The sequence below is a fragment of the Mus musculus genome, chromosome 10, assembly GCF_000001635.26.
Source record: "Mus musculus strain C57BL/6J chromosome 10, GRCm38.p6 C57BL/6J".
Lineage (NCBI taxonomy): Eukaryota > Metazoa > Chordata > Mammalia > Rodentia > Muridae > Mus > Mus musculus.
In genome coordinates, this window is record NC_000076.6 from 21865364 (window position 1) to 21886427 (window position 21064).

Sequence of the window (21064 nt, forward strand, 5' to 3'; positions counted from 1 at the left end):
CTGCAGGACCCTGAGATCGCTCGGACTCTGAACCACCAACTAGGCAGCATACACCAGCTGATATGAGGCCCCCAACACATATCCAGCAGAGGACTGTCTGCTCTGGACTCAGTGAGGGAAGATGCACCTAACTCTCAAGATACTAGAGGCCCCAGGGAGTGGGGAGGTCTGGTGGGATGGGAATGGGAGGACATCCTCTTGGAGATGGGGAGAGGGAGGTGCGGGGTGGGGGTGGGGCAGGAGAGGAGGTATGGGATGAGGAACAGTCAGAGGGCAGGCCTGGAGGGAGATAAAAACTAGACTATAAAAAAAGATTAAAGAATAAAAATAATTAATTTTTAAAATCTGAATGACACTGAAAATAGTCATTGACTTACTAGCTAAGAATTGTCCCATGGCATTGAACGTGTGGTAAATGTCAGTATCTGAGACTTTCTCTTACTTTCCCACATTGACTCACACACGCGGATTTCTGGGCTTGAGAAGGCCCCGATCCAGGCTACACTGCACAGCAAAGCTGCCACTGCTTATCATACAAAGGGCCTGGACTTGGTGAAACTGGGACTTATCTGAAATTGGCTCCACAGACTCCATCTATTTCTTTTTTTTATTTTATCTTTTTTGGTGAGGAATGTGAAATAAAAAGCTACTTTATCAATACCCCAGAGTTAAAAGAAAGCCTAAAAGAGACTAAAAAGACTAAATTGAACCTACACATCGCATATACTCTTTAGTTAACCTTAGAGTTTATATGCATATGAGGTTTATCAGTGTCTTAGTTAAGGGTTTACTACTGTTAACAGACACCATGACCAAGGCAACTCTTATAAGGACAACATTTAATTGGGACTGGCTTACAGGTTCAGAGATTTAGTCCATTATCATCAAGGTGGGAGCATGGCAGCATCCAGGCAGGCATGGCACAGGAGGAGCTGAAAGTTCTGCATCTTGTTCTGAAGGCAAACAGGAGAAGACTGGCTTCCAAGGAGCTAAGATGAGGGTCTTATAGCCCACACCCACAATGACACACCTACTCCAAAAAGGCCACACCGAGTAATAGTGCCACTCCCTGGGCCAAGCACATTCAAACCATCAAAAGCGGCTTCTCTTGGAATGGCAGGGACCTGGGGCCAGTACAGTACCAGCCGGAGCTGAGTGACAGGATCCTCTTCAGATCAACACCTTCACCTCAGTTGCTCTCCTGTGACAACCCAGTTGAAGCATCAGTGAAATGGAGGACAGGGAGGAGAAACTATCTCATAAGCAAAACCTCAGGGCTGCCTGGGGCTGCAGAGCTGGCTCTGGTGGGGGCGGGGCGATGGGAGTGGCATGCTGTTCCTGCAGAGGACCTGAGCTCAGGTCCAGCACTCATCAGCCTGTAACTCGAGCTGCAGAGGGATCATATGCTCCCTCCTCCCCTCTGAGGGCATCTGCATTCATGTACACATAGGAAAAGATGCTAAAGAATACCAATTCCTTGGTCACTGTGGCTGCCCTGACCATTGGTTCCTATAGCATGTCATATATTTGCATTCACAACTAGATTCTCTCTCCAGTTCCTCCAGCAATATGCAGATTACACATTGGACTTACTCTAGGTGGCTATCGTTTCAGTGTTCGTGTATTGATTTATTTCCATCTTCACTGCCGTGCTGGGATAGTATGTTTTTCAGCTTTCCACTGCTGTGACCTGTAGCTACAAAAAACCATTTCAAAGGAGGAAGGGCATGTTTTGACTGGCAGTCTGGAGGTTTCCCTCCAAAGTTGACTGGAGCCATGTGGAGACCAGAGAGAGGCAGGAGCATGACTGTGACAGGGACTGCTTAGCTGGTCTGGAGGAAACAGAGAAAGCAGCAGAGAGGCTCCTACGTCCTGTAGCTAGACTCCACCTCCAAAACTTCCCATCAGTCTCAATAATGCCAGGATTTCATCAGTAGATTAGCCTATTGGTTATGATAGTGTCCTCACAGCTGAGTAACAGGCCTTTGACAGGATTATTTTGTCCTGTTTTGGTTCTTGGTACAAGGGAGATCTCATATCCAAATCATAACAGATAGAAACTATTTCTAGCTCCATTTTCAGAGGAGAAACCCACAGGGAAGATTTTCAGGGAATTCGAATGACATCATTGCTATTAAACAGCAGGGCCAGGAACTGAAGTATCTAACACCAGAGCCTAGCTTCCAGGCTCAACTGTATGCTTTCATACCTTGACAGTTACATTTTCAGTTTTTGAGGGGTACTGGGCGTGGTGGCTTAAATAGGAATGATTCCCACAGACTGAATGCTTGGCCCATAGGGAGTAGCATTATTAGGAGGTAAAGCATTTTCAGAGTCGGTGTAACCTTGTTGGAGGAAGTGTGTCACCGTCAGGGTGGGTTTTGAGCTCTTCTATATGCTCAAGCTCCATGCCGTGTAGACAGTCTCCTGCTGCCTGCAGATCAAGATGTAGAACTCCCAGTTCCTTCTCCAGTGCCATGTCTGCCTAGATGCTGCCATGCTTCCTGCCATCATGATAATGGACTAAGCCTCTGGAACTATAAGCCAGTGCCAATTAAATATTTTCCTTTAAAGAATTGCCTTGGTGATAGTGTCCCTTCATAGCAATAAAACACTAACTAAGACCCTGGGGTTATGTCTATAATTCTAGCTAGATAGGAGGCTAAGATGGGAATATTGTTTAAGCCTAGGAGTTTGACTCTAGCTGGGGCTACATAGTAAAACTCCACCTCAAATTGTTTTCAATTAAAATTCATATTTGGAGGTCTTTAATCCTAGCACTTGGGAAGCAGATGCAGGCAGATCTCTGAGTTTGAAGCCAGTGTAGACTACAGAGTGAGGCCCAGGACAGCCAGGGCTACAAAGAGAAACCCTGTCTCAAAACAAAAACAAACAAACAAACAAAAAAACCCCAACTCATATCTGGTAAAATTATTCTGCATCCCCAAAGCTAAAGGTTTTGATGACTCTGAGCTCCTAAACACTCCATTTCCTGCCACCATAGTCATTCTCATTACATAACTCTGAAATTTCTAGGTAAATTTCCTGTCTACCTCTGAAGCAAGGAAGAGTGTTATTGGCCAGCATGCGGTGCATAGCACACACCATGCGTGCATAAAGAATAATATAGGTGCTTTTGAACCATCTGTCTGTATCCTCAGGCCAAGGGGGTATCTTATCAAAACTGGAGTAGAGCAGCCTAATGAAGAGTATTGTTGCCTCTGGACTTGTCTTGCCATAGCAACACTCCCATCTACAAATGCAGATAACATTCTGCTCTCAACGATGCAGGGATTTAATGAGAAAATTCTCCTGAAGAGCCTGACACTGAATGGAACTCACAATAAAGTGTGTGCCATTTGATACTTGAATATTTCATGTAATCCTTCTTACAAAGGCTCTGCTAGACCCAGCCTAAGCTCCTGCCTCCAGCATGAGTGCCTGGCTCATTTCTCATCTCCGACCTGTGCCGGTCCATCTGGCATGAGTGGGAGTGTGCCAGAAGCAGGGGAATGATAAATAGGTCACAACTCTCAAGAGCAGAAACCAAACTTGGTGTCTTGGAGTGCAAGGTGAAGGAGGCATTTGCTCCAGTGTGAACACTGGAGGCTCCGGAGTCTTCCAAGTTTGAAGTAACTTTGTATCTTTTCAAAAGATACAACATAAAGCAATTCTGACATATAGATGGCTGCTTTAATTTAACATACTCAGATTCCTGTGGAAACTCGGTCAGCAGCCCAGTGACTGTTCTGTCTAGCCACAGAGTTGCTGTCTAACATCCAAGAGTTAGTCAAAGACCTTCCTCCCTTCTGATCTTTGAGGACTATCCGGAGCCACTGGTATTAACAAACATCACCTACAGATGTTTTCAGATATCAGCAACAGCCTTGCAGGGTACCAGTTTCCCTCGTCTCAGTTTCTCTTTTGTATAGAGTTTTGTGCTGCCCAGCTTAGCCTCAAACTCACTATGTAGCAGAAGATGGTCTTGAACTCTTTCCTGACTGTCACACCTCCACCTTCCAAGAGCTGACACATAGACATGCAACTCTGTACTTGGATAATTCGAGGCTGAGGATTGAACCTAATGCTTCCTGTCTGCTAGGCAAGCCATTATCGCCTTTCTAAAGATGGAGAGTGTATCTAGAAGGCTTAAGCAGTGTGTTGTGTACTTAGAAGGCTCCTAGTGAAGGCATTCTCAGACTCCACGCATTATCACACTCAGCCATTAAACTATATGCATAGCCCCTAGTCTGATAAGTCACTGTTTGATGATAATTACAGGGATGGTTTAAATATGCATATTGAATCATTGAGATAAAGAGATAAAACCCTTGACTCTTATTTAGACTATTTCTCCTTCCTCACCCACACGGCAGTGGAATATTTGTAGCAATCTGAATAAATGCAGCTTGGCTTGTGTGCCTGAAAAATAAAGAGACACTTTATGTGAGACCTTCCCTTTCTCTGGAGACTTCATGTTTGTTCACCATAAAGAATGGCTTCCAAAAAAAGCATAAATGTGTATTAAACTTTGAAAACCTTTGAATGGTCCATTTCATTATAAAAGTGGGACACATTTGGAGGCCTGGGAGATGGCTCAGGGATAAAGAGTGCTTGCTGCTTCTTCCATCCAAAGATGGGTTCCCAGCATCCATGTCAAGTGGTTCACAACTGTCTGGAACTCTAGCTTTAAGGAATCCAGTGCCCTCTTCTGGGTTTTATTTGTTTGCTTGTTTGTTTTGTTTTTGTTTTTGTTTTTTGTGGGCACCTGCACATGATCATGATTATGGTACACATACCTACACTCAGTCACACACATACATTTTGCCATTCCATTTGGAATACATATATGGGGTGGAATAGGGCTTCAAACATATAAACATGTACATAGTCTATGTTACATAATGCATAAATAAAATTTAACATATACAGTCTTTTAAAGATATAAATATAATTTTAGTTTCAAGACTTTCTAGAAAGCTCATCAAAAATCTTGAAGTATGGTGGTAGGAAGCCATTATCTTAGCACTCAGGGATTCAGGCTGAGGTCATCTTCCACTACATAGGCAATCTCTGTCTCTGTTGCCTGCACAGTGAAGGGTGGGGTTAGAGGATCCTTAAATCCTCTCCAGCATCGTTAGTTCTAGACACCAGCTGTTGTTTAATGCTAGTCTGTAAATTTTCTGACACCACACTTGATACCCAAGATTTACAAAACTTGGTTGGGGGTGAATGAATGGAAGCTTCCAAATAGAGGGGCAAGTCAGGGCTGGGGGTGCATTTAGAAGGACAAACAGGAGGGCCACTATGTTTAAAACAGCTCAAAGCTACAATGTGACTATATATATTATATAATACATATATATTACATCATAGTATATATGAAGATGGTAACTCATGTACTCACAACACACCATATAGATACATGTGTGTGTATATGTGTATATATATGTGTATATATATGTATATATATATACACATATATATACACTAAGCTTCAGCACTTTGACATTTTTGCAATAGTACATACTTGCAATAACTATGACATTGTAGACTTCCATTTGTCTCTAGAAATAATTGAGTTAACCTTTGGGTATGTGTGCCTTTTCATTCATTCTCATCTTTCTCTCTATGTATTTTATGAAATAGAATGATTTATTTTTCCTAAGAAAATATTAGGATTAATTCATTCTTAGCTTGTCAGTAGTTTATTTTTTATTGTCATAACAAAATCCAGAGTCCCAGTGATTTATACAGAATAGTTTGTTTGGGCTTATGGTTCTGGGAGCTAGAATTCAAGAGTATGGCTCCAGCAACTTCCTTGACATCTGGTACGAGCTTTGTGCTTCATTGTAACAGGGCTGTGGAAGCTGGGAAGTAAACAGGTATCAGAAAAATTAAACATAAGGGGCAGGGGCAGACTCACTTTATACAACTCTCTCTTAAGAACTGTCTTACTCCCAGGAAGGTAGCACCAATCCCTTCAGAGCAGTGGGGTCAGATCCTACTCATCTTTTAAAGGCCTCCCCATTTCTCCTTTCCACCACAATGGGTATCAGTTTTGCAGCATCGTGGTTGGGGGGGGGGGGCCGCTTTCAAGCCATAGCAACAACACATAATGAAAGTTTTAAGATTTGTGTAAATAAAGTCAAGTGTATCAGTGGACCCCTATACTTCCAGCCCACAGATGGTGAGGTGGGGGGGGGGAGGGGGGAGGATCAGGAGTTCAAGGCTGCCTTCAGCAAGTTTAAAATCAACCTGAGCTACATGATATTCTCCCTCTCCATATAGAGAAAGACAGAGCCAGAGCCACAGAGGAAAGAGAGAGACAAACAGATAGAGACAGAGAAAGGAGAGAGATAGAGAGAGGGGGTGGGGGGGAGATTTTAGTATGGTTGCACAGTTCATTTCACCATGCTTCTGTCTGCCCAAACTCTTGCTGTGTAACTGTCTTGCAGCAAGCATCTTATATGAAGCATCACACATGAGAGTGCTTATCTTTTCAAAGAGTTTATTCTAAGAGGTAGAATTTTTGATTTTTGTTGTTGTTGTTTTGCTTTGCTTTGCTTTTGTTTGTTCATACAGAGTCTCACACTATAGCCCAGGCTGGCCTGGAACTCTTGCCAGTCCTGTGGCAGTCCCCGAGGGTACACAGAAGGCATTGCTTGTGTGCACCACCATGCCTGGCTTACAAAGGAAGAGTGCTGAGTCAGTAGACGAGCATATTTTCATTTTGCATAAATATTACTCAGTTGTTTTCATAAATATTCATATCCACTGAACTATATAAAAGTAACTATTTCTTCCGCGTCTCGCTAGCTTTGAATGGTTGTCGTGTACATATATTTATTCAAATTTACTTTTGTTCTTCTGATTTTTTTTTAAAACTCCTATAAGCTCTCTCTATTAAGTCATTTGTCATCCGAGCAAAGTGATGTTCTTTGCAATCCTGATATTCAGGAGGGCGAGTTGGGAAAAATCAGGAATTCAAGGATAGCCAGGCCTATATGGCAATGTTGAGGACAGCCTGGGCTATACATTTTTTTTTCTATTAAGTGATTGTTTTCTTATAACTTTCTAAGAGTTTTGTGTAGAAGTTCTATCAGTTTGGTCAGATGGATCGGCATGAACTTTGAAAACCTTTTCTAGCTATTACCCAGCATTTGTTTATTACAGTCGAGAATGCATCAGTGCTGGAAACAGTGTCACGTGGAGAAATAAGGACCATGAGTCGGGTTGCATCACCATTCATGTGTTGCAGTCTTACCCCTGATGTACATGTGTGCAGATGAGACTCTGAAAGATGACTGTGCTTCAATAAGATCAGCAGAAAAATGTCATCATAATGGGGCCAGCTCTTCTGTAAGAAGAGTGTCGCTCCCTGTTATGTGAAGACACAAGGAGGAGCAGGGCCATCTACACACCGTGAAAACAATCCTCACCGGAAGCCAACCACACCAACATCTTGGAGTTGGATTTCTAGGCTTCGAGACAGTGAGGAAACACATTTCTGACATTTAAGCAATTCTGCTCTAACCATATTTTGTTACAGCATCCTGAGCTGACTAAGATTAGCATAAGATAGCAACGCACACACCAGAAGATTTAAAAGAGCTAGCTGACCAGAGTATGTTGCCTAACTCTAAGCATTCTGGAGGCTGAGGCAGGAAGATTGAAGATTTCAGCCTGGAGTACATAAGGAGACCCTGTCTCAAGTGGCAGGGGAGAGGAGGACGACAACGAGGAGGAAGATGATGATGATGAGGAGGAGGAGAGGGGATGGAGAGCAGGAGATAAGAAAAGAGACAGAGAGACAGAGGCAAACAGAAAGATCCACAGACAGAAGGACACACAGATTGAAACATCAAGATTATTCAGCTTCACTAATTACCAATATACTGCTTACTGCTACTTGGTCATTTTCCTTTCAAAACTCTTACTACATCTTTCCACTCACATGTTTGTTGCCTGGGCTAGGATATCCCAAGACCGTTGACAATAGTATCTGGTCCTGTCTTCTTCATGTGACAGGGTCTTCCTTATCTCATTATAACTTCTGGGAAGCCAAACTTTGGCCCAGTGGCTCAGACCTCCATTTGAGACTGTCTCAGTGAAGGAGGCAGAAGTTAAATAACATCACATCCTCTATGCTGAAGGGGGGTGGGGGTGGGGGTATGATCCAACCAAACCCACAGTCAACAGGACAAGATGCTCTTACCTGTCAGTCAATGGGAACATAATCTAGAGTAGTGTTTTAAACCTGGCACACTCAAATACAAACCTATAAGTAGATACAGATATGTGCACACATACGTGTATTAAATCTGCATTCAATGCCCTGTAATTCTTACAAAAAACCAATTGCTCAGAAGCACATCGTTGGGCAATTTTGGCTTGCCCAGGGTCACAGATCTAAGAAGCAGAGGAAGGATTCAGATATCCCACAGCAACTCCCAGGCTAGCTAGTCCTACTAAGCCACTTAAAAAGATACTCCATTTGTTTTAAAGCTTATATTGCCATCCCAATAATTTTTGAGTTGGTATCAGTATGTATGATTCCTTAGAAAATTAAACACACACACACATGAATTGTGTGCAACTTAAATAAGCACAGTTTACAAAACAGAAGAAACCCAGGCAGACTGTGTTTCAAACTGAACATAATCATCTTCAGAGATTTATTCATCCGAGGGCATATTATTCTAGAATAATAGGATGAAAACCTGTGGGTGGTTCTTTGTGTTGTTTTCTGGGGCTGCAGTCAGTGGCCGTATCTGTCCAGCTCTCACTTCCTTCCCTAGAAGCAGCAGCTGATTCAAATTATCTGAGAAATTAGCTCCGCTCTGTGTTCCGAGGCACACATAAAGACAAGGACACAGATCCTGTCTACACAGCAGAGAAAGCAGGACTGGGGTTTCTTCTATTTCTCTGGTACGTGTCACTCGGTCCACATCACAACAGACTATTCTATCCCCCACATAACAACTCTCTCACACAAGTGTTCATTTATGCTGAACATGGAAAAATAGCTAGTGTACACTTTTGTTCAAGTCAAGTTGAAAGTGTAACCTTCTACCCATCAGCCAAGAGGTCATCTGAACTCCATCTCAAAGGATGGTCGTTGAAAGCAAACAGGGAAGCATAATTACCAATTTTGTAAAAGCATCTTATTAAAAAGGCTATAAAAATCCATTACCATTTGTAATTTCTATTTCATCTCTCAAAATCACAAGGCCATCCCATTCATAAATGATAATGACCTTCCCAGGACCCCTTGCTAACCTATTCTACCATTCTCACCAAATATGCACGTTCGCGGTGTTTCCAAGGAGGAATGCATGCCGGTGATGTTTCCCCGGTCTCTACTGACGAGATTCACACATTGGCAAGATCTTGCAATTGTCTGGGGAGACAGAGATTGTTCTAACAAGAAGGGTCAGACTCAAATGGATCCTCTACAAACAGGTTTTCTTTCAAAGGAACAATCTTTGTAGGTTCTAAATCTTTTGTATGGTTTAAACAAGCGGATAAAATAACTGCAGGGATATAAAGTCTTGGAAAGCTATAAAATTCATCATTTTAGAGTCAAATGAGTTACCCCTGATATTCAAATGAGCAATTCCTAAAAACTGATTTGTCCCTTGGGTTACATATTGTCACAAGAAAGACTGGATTTTCTGCCTTTGTGACAGAAGAAGCTATGCCATGAACATATTTGGCACCACTTTATTGAAGAGAAAGAACTGAAGAGAGAAAAAGCAGAGAGGCACATGTGGGTGTCTGAGATGATGAGCGAGCAAGCAGGCCAGGTAAGAAGCAAGGAGTGGAACTGGGGAGAGGGTGCAGCTTGAACCAGCAATTACAGCTCTACCTCAACTGAGGGACACTTATAATTGCACCTGAACATTTTGTAGGCAATAGGGATAAATGAAGTCCAAATCTACCTGGTGGTCTGGCAAAACCCATATCTCTGGATAGAATATATATATATACTAATATATATTCACATATATATATATATTCACATATATATACACACACACACACACACACACACACACACACACACACATATATATGTGTGTGTGTGTAATGATTAGATAAGGAGTAAGGATTTGGAGCTGGCCGTAATGGCTCATACCAATGGGCCCAGTGGTTTGGAAGCAGAGGCAGGAGGATTGATCCTACTTTGAAGATAGCCTGTTCTACATATTAAGTCCTGGGCTAGCCAGAGTTACATAGTGATCCCTGTCTCAAAATATAAAATAAATAAATTAAAACACCACTGGCTGAGTTTTACCTCTGGGTTTTTCTTTTGGAAATTGTATTGATTTTGTAACTTTTCATCTGATTACTTTTCTGCAGAAGATCTGATTTACTGAGTAGTTTATGATGGTTTACACACCTGTAATTCCACTACTAAGGAGGCTGAGGCAGGAGGATTGCTTTGAATTTGAGCTACAGTATAAGACCCTGTCTTAGCAAACAAAATGCACACAAACAAGATGTGCCAGTGAGATGGTTCAATGGGCAGTAGCACAAACACACATAAACATACATGCAGTAAACACACACACAAAACACACATAAACATACATGCAGTAAACACACACACAAAACACACATAAACATACATGCAGTAAACACACACACAGAAATATACAGACAGTAAATACACACACACACACACACACACACACACACACACACACACAAATACACAGACAGTAAATACACACATATTTACACACATAAAAACATACGCATAGAAAATACACACAAAAATATACACATGATAAATACACACACATAAATATACACACAGTAAATACACATACATGAGTATATACATAGTAAATACACAAAGATTTAAAAAACAAATCCAATTTGATGAAACGAAAGAATTACAAATTTGAAACAAAAGATAATAAGAGAAATCTTTAGCATGTCCACAAAGAGACATCCAATCCCCAGTGGGTTTTGCTAAGCCATGATTGCATGCATCCCTGTATAATCAAGTTACCTGTGTCAGAGAAGGTTGTAAAATATTTCTTATGACATGATCTATTTGTATGCCTTTCTTCAGTGGGACATCCGTTCCTCAATAAATATTCTCTTATGATCTTCTCTGTTTTCCAGGTGCCATAGGAAAATCACATTCCATTCAAAACTTAAATATATCACATGCTGACACTCTCTAAGTCTGTAAGGAGTTTCTACATTATATTGATGTATGTCTCCTGTCTGATTAAGATCAAAAGGATAGATTTATTGAGAATTTTGCAAACAGGGACAAAGCCCTTCACGTATAATTTACTATTGACAGTTACCTTATGAGGCAGGTGGAAAAGCACTTCATTACCATTATTCTACAGATGAGAAAATGGGTTCAGTAGCTGAGAGAAAGATTGTCACAGTCCGTACAATTCTGGGTATATAATGTGATCAGTACCACACAGCTCCTTTATTTATTATTTGTGTTATAATTTACATAATATTACCAGCAGGGAAACTAGATAAACTATTAAAGAGCAAATGGGAAGCTGGGGGGAGGGGGAGGGAAGTACAGAGCTGTGTGAGCCTGGGGGTTGGGGGGGGATCAGGGAGTACAGTGCTGTGTGAGTCTGGGTGGGGGTGGGGGAGTACAGTGCTGTGTGAGTCTGGGCACCTGAGTGTGGATTCCCAGCCTCCACAAAAAATGCCAGGTACAATGTCATTTGTAGGTAATCTCAGGACTGGAGAGTCAGGGACAGGAGGATGAGGGGTGGGCTCTGCCTAGCCAGTCTAGCTAATTGGTGAGCTTTGGATCCAGTCTGAGATTGTCTTAGGGTTTCTATTGCTGCAATGAAACACCGTGACCAAAAGCAAGTTGGGGAGGAAAGGGTTTATTCGGCCTACACTTCGATATTGCTGCTCATTATTGAAGGAAGTTAAGGACATGAACTCCAAGAGAGCAGGATCCTGGAGTCAGGAGATGATGCCAATACCATGGAGGGATGCTGCTTACTGGCTTGCTTCTTATGACTTGTTCAGCCTGATTTCTTATAGAACTCAGGACCTGAATCAGCCCAGGGATGGCCCCACCCACCATAGGCTGGCCCCTCCCCCCCGTTAACCACTGATTGAGAAAATGCTGGATCTCATGGAGGCATTTCCTCAACTGAGGCTCCTTCCTCTCTGATGACTCAAACGTGTGTCAAATTGACACACAAAACCAGGTGGTACAGGTAAGTGCTCAGCTCCAGAAATTAGGGTGGAGAAGCCAGGTGGTGGAGCACACATTAAATCCTAGCCCTAGAGAGCTCTTTGTCTATACATCAAGTTCCAGGCTAGCCAGGACTATATAGTGAGAACCTGTCGTAGGATAATAACAAAGCAAAGACAACAGTAATAATGTGGACAGAAGCAAAGATAGGCAAGGTACATGCTGGTGGAGTCTGGGGTAGTAACAGAGTTGGGGTGGACATGACCAAAACACGTTGTAGATATGCTTGAAACTGTCAAAGAAAGTATTTTAAATTAAAAAAAAAAATGATAGAGGAGATACATCTGATGTCTACCACCCATGTGTGTGCACACCCATACACGCACAGAAAGGGAGAGGGGAAGAAGATCAAACCAAGTTTTAGGTGTTCTTTGTGACAATCAGATGCTACAAATTAGACATTCAATTAGAAAGGAAGGAAACCAGTATCAGGAGGCTTAAAGGAGATAAGAGGAGAGAGGAGGGCAGCGACTGTTACCAGAGTGCAGCCCAGATGATGGGACTGCAGCCGTGCAGCCCTCTCACATGCTCAGGGGGAGCCAATGATTCCCGCGCAGAGCCCAGGGCCAGGCTCACTGGGCCAGATTATTTGTCTTCTTATTGAATTCATTTGAAAAGACACTGCCTACTGCACTCAGCCACTTCCATAGTGTGTCAGGATCACAAAGTTGAACAAGTAATATTGCGTGGTAAAAAGAGGGAAGTCAACTCACTAATTTAATAAAACCAAGGATTATTTTGCTATAAGAAATAATTGGGCATATTTCCTTCCTGGAGCCTCTTGGCTCTTTCTCAGATAGATAAATCTATATCTATTTGGTTTAAAGAAAGAAGGAAAGAAGGAAGAAAAGAAGGAAGGAAAGAAGGATGGAAGGAAGGGAGGGAGGGAGGGAGGGAGGGAGGAAGGAAGGAGGGAAGGAAGGAAGGAAGGAAGGAAGGAAGGAAGGAAGGAAGGAAGGGAAAAAGAAAATTAAAGAAGAGAACAGAAATAGGGGCTGGTCCAATGACTCAATGGTTTAGAGCACTTCCAAGAACCCAAGTTCACTTCCCATTGCATCTTCAGATACTTACACATATGCACAGACACACAAAACCAACCAACCAACCAAACTAACTAACTAAATAGCTTCCCCCCCACCCACTCTCAGGACACTGTGCCCTCAAGCCTCAAGCAGTTGTCCAGCTGGCCTGTCCCAAGAAAAGCTATGTTGTCATCCCCAGCCTCAAAATGCACAAGGAGCCAGGATGGTATCATCACTGGGCAAAAATTACATCTTTAAAAACAAAAAGCAAAAAACATCCAGGCCTGGTAGTATAGTCACTAATTCCAGCAGCCTAGAAGGTTGAGACAAGAAGATCTCAAATTCAAGTCCTGCCTGCACTACAGAACAAGTTACAAGGCCAGAGACAACCTAGTGAGATACTGCCTCAAAACCAAGAAAGGAAAGGAAGGAGGTGGGAAATATAGCTCAACAGTAAAGGGTTTGTCTAGGATGCATGAAGTATCACATCTGATCTCCAACACTGCAAGACATAACAAAGAGATGCATAAAGATATACGTAAAACAAAAACTACCTTGTACTTCTTTTTAAAGCATTTGTATTGAGGCTACCAAGATAGATACTTAGGAAACAGAGGTGATAGTAGGCCTATGTCTTAGCTGTGAATAGACACTATGACCAAAGCAACTCTTATACGGACAATATTTAATTGGGGCTGACTTACAGGTTCAAAGGTTCAGTTTATTATCATCAAGGCAGGAGCATGGCAGCATCCAGGCAGAAGGAGCTGGGAGTTCTACATCTTCATCTGAAGGCTGCTAGCAGAATACTGGCTTCCAGGCAGCTAGGATGAGAGTCTTAAAGCCCATGCCCACAGTGACACATACTCCAACAAGGCCACACCTACTCGAACAAGGCCACACCTTCTAATAGTGCCACTTCCTGGGCCACACATATACAAACCTACAGCCTATCTGCTAATGGTCTCATTATGACAAGGAAAGTTCAAGAGGAAAGAGAGACCCTGCTGTCCCAAGAGAGCTAACTGTGTCCTGTAAACACTTTATTGTTGTTGTAATGACCAAACTATGGCCCTAAATTATGGATCCCTCTACCTTTTGTCACCTGCCTTTCCTTCCTATCCTGTCACCTGCAAAGGAGAATAGATCTAATGCTTAAGTACATGTGTACATACTTAGTCATGTTCTATTACTGTGAAGAGACACTATGACCAAGGCAAATACTATAAAAGATAATGTTTAATTGGGGGGCTTGCTCATGGTTTCTGAGGGGTGATCATCATGGCAGGGAGAGTGTCAGGTACTGAAGAAGTAACTGAGAGCTTTATAAACTGACATGACTTGAAAGCTGTGGGGGGTCGGGGGATGGGGGAGCAGGCCTGGAATGGGTTTTTGCAATCTCAAAGGCCACCCCTCAGTGACACAAGGCCACACCTCCTAGTCCTTTCCAAACAGTTCACCAACCGGGGGATAAGCATGCAGTTCTATGAGCCTCTGAAAGCCATTCTCATTCAAACCATGATATGTACATTGCTCCTGTGATACAAAGTATGCACCATTGCGCTCATGACCTTGTGTAAAGTCTAGCATAGGCTAGCTATGGCGTCAGCATCTGGAGGTGGCCTTTGGGGGACAGGAAGAATGAATTAGTCTTTAGTTTTGTCTTCGTCTCCTTCCCTTATAGACTCCATGAGACATTTCTCTTCACCTTAGGTCAATGGAGAATCTGCCAAAGCAAGTCTGTGTGGTAGAACAACAGGAAATCCAACTGAGGGCCCCAGAATCACCCGCTTCCCTGGGTTATTTAAAATATATATATTTATCACCCACATTCAATAAATGGCTGTTATAACACTTTGTGAGGAACAGTGAAGAAAGGAACAGGAAAGAGATTGAATGGCTTTCACTGTTTTCTAATGAAACTTACTGAGGTATAATTTTACTGTGCAAAACAAATTCTTTTTCGTTTCATGATGAAGTTTGGTTCTTACTGTAGTCATTACCATAATCCCGATGGGGAACATTTCTTTCATCTTAGAATAATTCTCTTTGAGTTCTCTCTGGTGATTTTAGATGGCCCCTTTAGGAAAATCACGGCCTACTGAAGCTGTAGATTACATAATGTATCCTTGTGTCTTGTACAACTTCATCCATATCTCACCTCATAGAAACTCATACTCTAAAGGAACTCAGGCACCTCTTCCCCAGTTAATCCACGTTTCCCATATAAATGGTGTAACAATGTGGGTTTTGTTGTTGTTATTGTTCTGTTTGGGTGTTGTTTCTGGCTAGGATCCCATGAATTCTAGTCTGGCCTCAAACTCTGAGGATAAGCTTGCATTTCTGATCCTCCTACCTTTAACCTCCCAACTGCAGGGGTTCTAATCCCATGTTGCCACAGTGTCTGTCGCTGTTTTGTTTTTTCTTTTGTTTGTTTGCTTGTTTTGTGGTCCTGAGGATTAAACTCATGGTTTCATGCAAGCACTCAATCAACAATTATTTTTAAGGATAGTTCTAGTGTATTTCCTACCAGTGAACGCTTACTGGTTTTGGATTTGAATGCTATATTTGAATAGAATGAGATGTCAAACAAGTGATTGAGTGGCTGAATTAATGAATGAGTGAATGAATGAGTGAGTGAGTGAGTGATCGTGTATGTCTATCTCATAGACCAAAGTACAGCCGGAGGTGAAGTAGCTGATCAAAACCACATGCTAACAGGGACCCCAAACCTTTTTGCTATAAATCCTATTTAAAAAACAAAACAAAACTCATAAAATATCAGCATCAAAGAGCACAAGTGGAAACGAGCTACGCATAATTAAATGTTTTTGTTAAATGAATTCACTTTGCAGAGGTTCAGGATAAGTTGGGGCATGTAAAAAGACTCGTCCTTGCTTCCTGTGACTCCCTTAGCATTGAATGGATTCAGCACGAATTTTTGGTGAAGGTCTGGGCAAGGTTCTGCCTATTGGTTTTGCACACTTTGTTTCTGTTCATTGATTTTCTCTTACTGCCGGCTTCTCTGTTGAAAAGGGTGGGCTTACCTCCCCAGTTGTTCCTTCTAATGTCACAGCGGAAGGAAGGGCATCCGAGGACCCTACAGAGTAAGAGACCATTCACTGCTACACATGTGTAGGCACATTATTTTATTTTTCAAGGTTTCATAGGGCAGGAACACGTTTGATGCCCCCCACCCCCTGCCTCCGGGGCTTGGTATCAGAACCGGAATCTGAAGAACTTCATTGAGAATTACATTATTGGGTCTGCATTTTACTCTGGTTACCACATTGTTGCAAAGAAAAACCAATTCAAAGAACCCTCCCAAGGGAATCCGTTGTTCTGTGTTTTCTGTGTCTCCTGACCATCCTCTGATCTTACTCACATATGCATGCATGCATCCTTGCTCCTTCCTGCCTTGCTTTCTCTTTCCATTTACCTTTCTGAGGAGGCTCTCTCCCTTCCTCCTTCCCTCCCTCCGGCTTCAGCTCTTTCTTACTCCTTCCCCCAGCTGCTTAACTACAGCTCCCACTGGAACCTACACAATCAAAAACAGCTCTCCTCCAGCAGCCTCCAGCAGCGCATCACCTGGAGCAGAGCGAGTCGCTCGCTCCCCGCTCAGCCCGGGAGCAGCTCGGTAGCTGGGGGCGGGGACGGTACCCTGCTCTCGCCTGAGCGCCCGCCAGAGCATCTCTGGATAGATTTGCTGTATCCCGCCATCCGGCCCCGGGGTCCTGTTGTGGTGATGCTTACGTTTCAAAGCAATGATGGAAAGAGAAAAGCCATTGCCAGTGGCCTCTGAAAGTGGGGCGAGTTACTGCAGTCGCTGCCGCAGCAGGATGAGCGAGTGAAAAACTGAGCCCCGTTAGCCTCTCCATCCCGTTCGGTCTTCATTCACCGTCTCCAGGAAGGCGGATCGGGATACAGATGCAGTAAACCAAGCCGGTGCCACCCTGGATCTATAACTGTGAAGTCCCTTCTGTGGAAGATGGTAAACAAAGACATGAATGGATTCCCGGTCAAGAAATGCTCAGCGTTCCAATTTTTTAAGAAACGGGTAAGCCCAGGTTGTGGTTGTTGCTTTTGTTTTCTACGCTGCTTCTCTCAAATGCTTTTGGAGGCTTGCCTAGGGTAAGCCTCGGGTTTTGTTACTGAGCCCTTCGTGAAAGCAGAGCTTCTGGTGTCAGTGGTCAAGGTGAGCGCTGGCCCTGCTGAGATTCATATTTGTTGGGGGGTGGGTAGGGGAGATGTTGATGGAAAGGGGGGGCTCAGAGGAGTTGCATTGGAAGAAGGGGGTTGGGCCGAGATGCCTTCAAATGGGTTTAAGATGGGAACTGAGATTTCTCAATCAAAGCCATGCCCAGGATTACAAGGCAGTTTCAAAGACAGCTGGCCCGAGTGCAGTTAATAAGAAGCAATTTAGTCTGGGCTAATTAAGTAGCTCTCTCGCTCTTATCTTTGAAGGGTTCAACTTTGCCACACCTTCCCTCCGTCTCAAGGGCTGCTGCATTTTCGTCTTCAATTGTTAGAAGCAGCTTTGGCTCCTCAAATCCATTCTGCCACTATCTCTATCTTTGGGGTAAACAGGAAAGGACCAGAGTGACCTTTGACAGAAATGATGGACTCCCAACATCTCAAACCCTCTATTTCAAGTTGCCTCAATTTTGCCTAGCACACGTGCCCTTACCAAAAGAATAAGGGATAGCCTGTTTTATAGCCCAAACTATGATTGGGGGGGGGGGCGTGCGGGGAGGGTTCTGCTGCTATGTACATTTGCTGTATACATTTGTTTAAATTCCTTTCATTCATAATGTTAGTAATGTCATAGGGCTGTAAATGAATAGACCTTTCTCTGTTTCACAGATAAACTCAGTTCATTGCAATGGCCACACTGGAGGTCTGTGGCTCTGCAAATTTATACATGAGTGGGGACTCAGAAATGAGTGGTTGTTGGAAGACTGATCATTGACATCCTTATGGGGAGTGTCTCTTAAGCAATAGGAGGCTCCTGTAGCCCCAGTTGTGCCGTCCTATTTAGTGCCCGGGGCGGTCCTATCCAGCTGCTTCCTTCCATTCATTCACCCTTCCCTTCATTCAGGCCGCGTCTGTGTGTGCCGAAAAGGCAACAGAACGTAATGAATTACAGGCTGGGCTGGACGGCCTCCTAGCACTGAAGGGTCAAGCTGGAAAGGCAGGTCTGCAAACCAGCAGTCTGCAAGCGCCAGCAGGAGCTCTCTCACATCCTGGCTTAGAGATCCCCAAATCTATGGCCAAATGCAAACGATACGCACTAAATCTGAGTAACGCTAACTCCTGCAGCCAGTGTCAGTTGAGAGGTCTTTCCCCAGTAGAGTCTGCAAGTCAGCCCAGCTTCTTGGTCCTCCCGCACTACTAAGGTCTCCCCTGTAGTCAAAAGATACTTTTCCAAGGGAAGCACCCTTTTATTTAGTCCTTAAATTCTTTACTTCCTTCTAACTAACTAGCCAAAGTTTGCTGTTTTTTTTTTTTTTTTTTTTTTTTTTCTCTAGCTACATTGACCAAGCTGTCTTGAATGCCTGGGCTGAAATGATCCTCCTGCCTCAGTTTCTTGTGTATTGGAACTATAGGTTTAGGCTTATGAGCTTATGCCTATCTTAACTAATTTATTTGGTGCTATTAAGGGTATTTTGTTTTACAGTGCTGGGCCTCAAGCATGCAAGTCACCCCTCCCCCACAAGCCCCATCCCCAAACAGTGAACTACGTTCACAGTCCCTGGGGAGTTTAGAACCCTTTCAGCTATATATTGTCAGTCAACCAAGTGTCAGTTACATACTGTTTATTTATTATAATAGTTTCTTATTTTCTTTGCCATCAAAATATACTACTAGAAATCCCAGCTTGACATCTGGTTGCATTTTGCTTACGAGCATAATTTACCAGTGTGTTTCAGCCAGTGTTTCTGCAGACCTTGGGTTTTGGAAAGAGTGAGACAGGGTACAGATGTCTTCTCAAAAACTGCAGGGAGAAAGAGATTTACACCATGAGGTCCAGCAGGCCATTTCACTGGGTTCAGTCTGCTGGAGATTGGGTCTGACATCTCCCTGCCCCCCCTCTGCTCTCCTTGCCCCTCAAGGACAGTAGAATGTGACATGTGTCACGTCATTGACAGCCCTGGGGAGAAATTCCTTGATTCCTGTCTACTTTGTTTTATTACACATCCGATTTATTCTGTATTCTAAATGCTCTCTGCTTGTACTCTGACCTTGCCTTGGCTTTTTCTAGTTTGGGTGTTTTTGTTTGACTGATTTGAGACGGGGTCTCTTTCTTCTAAACCCGATTAGCTTCCAACAGCTCATGGCGTAGCTGAGGCTGACCTTGAACTCCTGATCATTGAGGGCCTGTGACTCCTAGGTGCTGGGATCCCAGCCATGCTCCAGCATACATGGTTTTAAATGTATTATTATTGTTATTACACAGGTAATAGGAAAATAAATGTGTACAGTTAGAAGACAGTAGAGAAGTTTAGCTCACCTTTTCTGGAACTCTTCCTTCCCTCCTCATGTTGTCATGGATGCTAATACTTTGCTGAACTGCTCTATGTGCCTTACATACAAATTCATATTCTATAATGTCTTTGTTTTTGGCCAAGAATAATCCATTTCCTTATGTTCTATTGAAGTTCCACACATTTCTGCATATCTTAGTTTTAGCCCAGCTAGACAGTCCTACAAAGTAAACCTTTGTCTAATGCCCACATTGAGCTGTGAACAGAACTGGATTCTGGGGAGGTGGGGAGGGCTGTGCACACACACTCACCAAAGAAACAACTGAGTCCTGAACACAATTTTTTGATTGTAAAACACTAAAAGACGGCTTCCTACATTTCTCAGCTATCCAGAGGGAATCCAGTGAGCCACCAGAAGGGACTATAGCTAATGTGCTCCCATGGTGGCCCACCAGGAGCCGTATTCATTCTGACTGTGTTTTAAATCTCATGGACCAAGCAGTTTCTGCAGATTATTTCATTTATTCCTCATAGCAACCCAACAAAAGAAAAATGATTCTCTGTGCAAAGTGTAATGTAGAGAGACTGAACAATTAATTGGTTAATGTCAGTTTGTTTGTCTAAAGATCAAGTGTGGTTTTTGTTGTCGTTGTTGTTGTTGTTGTTGTCTAGGCTGGCCTCAACTCCTGCCCTCTTGACTCCACCTCATAAGTGCTAAGATTGTATGCTGAGGGTACCATCATGCCCAGTTCCAAATTGGATGTTTTGTCTCATATCATCCCCCTCTCCTCTTTCTTCGTTTCATGTCAGACTCTCCTCCACCCCCATGTGAAATAGGTATGTCACTACTCAATATCTGAAGCCCAGCCTCAGGAGGCAACCTTCTCCTAGCTCTCCGGACTCCCCTCAGTAGCAGCAGTCACTGGAGACAGCGCTGCTGACTGGAGGAGCAATGTCTAAGCAAAGCTAGGTCTGATGCTTTCCCCACAATCCTCTGGACTAATGCCTTTCTCTCTGATGTTTTAAAAGCTTGACTAATTTCACTTAGCTTACAATTGCTAAGCTAAACTAGGTAAGACTTTCTTTCATTCTATGTGTTAATGACAAATTGGTGCTAGATGTATACAGGTTATATTTTATTCTGAGAGCCTACAAAATTCAGTTAAGATGAATGGAAAAATTATTATTCTCAGTTTTTATGTGAAAATCTGAGAGCTGGAGAATATATCAATTATGATAAAGGTTATCCCTTTCCGAGGTGTTAAAGATTCCTCCCTGACGTGGATTCCTGC

At 43.0% G+C, this 21064-nt stretch overlaps 1 protein-coding gene, 1 long non-coding RNA gene and 1 other non-coding gene across 3 annotated transcripts in view; 1 reads left to right on the plus strand and 2 right to left on the minus strand.

Moving 5' to 3' along the window:
- Positions 1–9307: 9307 nt before the first annotated feature.
- On the minus strand, positions 9308–16915 carry Gm46215. The gene is made up of 3 exons (XR_001779732.1): positions 16830–16915; positions 16335–16387; positions 9308–9403 (listed from the first exon to the last, which is right to left on the minus strand). It is a non-coding gene; the product is annotated as a predicted gene, 46215 (long non-coding RNA).
- Positions 13421–13529, minus strand: Gm23839. Its single transcript, XR_003949129.1, has one exon. It is a non-coding gene; the product is annotated as a small nucleolar RNA SNORD23 (small nucleolar RNA).
- The window catches only part of Sgk1 (serum/glucocorticoid regulated kinase 1), a 117720-nt gene continuing 113476 nt past the window's right edge, over positions 16821–21064 (plus strand). The window contains exon 1 of the mRNA NM_001161845.2: positions 16821–17344. Coding sequence (NP_001155317.2) covers positions 17276–17344 — 69 coding nt within the window. The 5' untranslated portion in view covers positions 16821–17275. The remainder of the gene's footprint in view (positions 17345–21064) is intronic.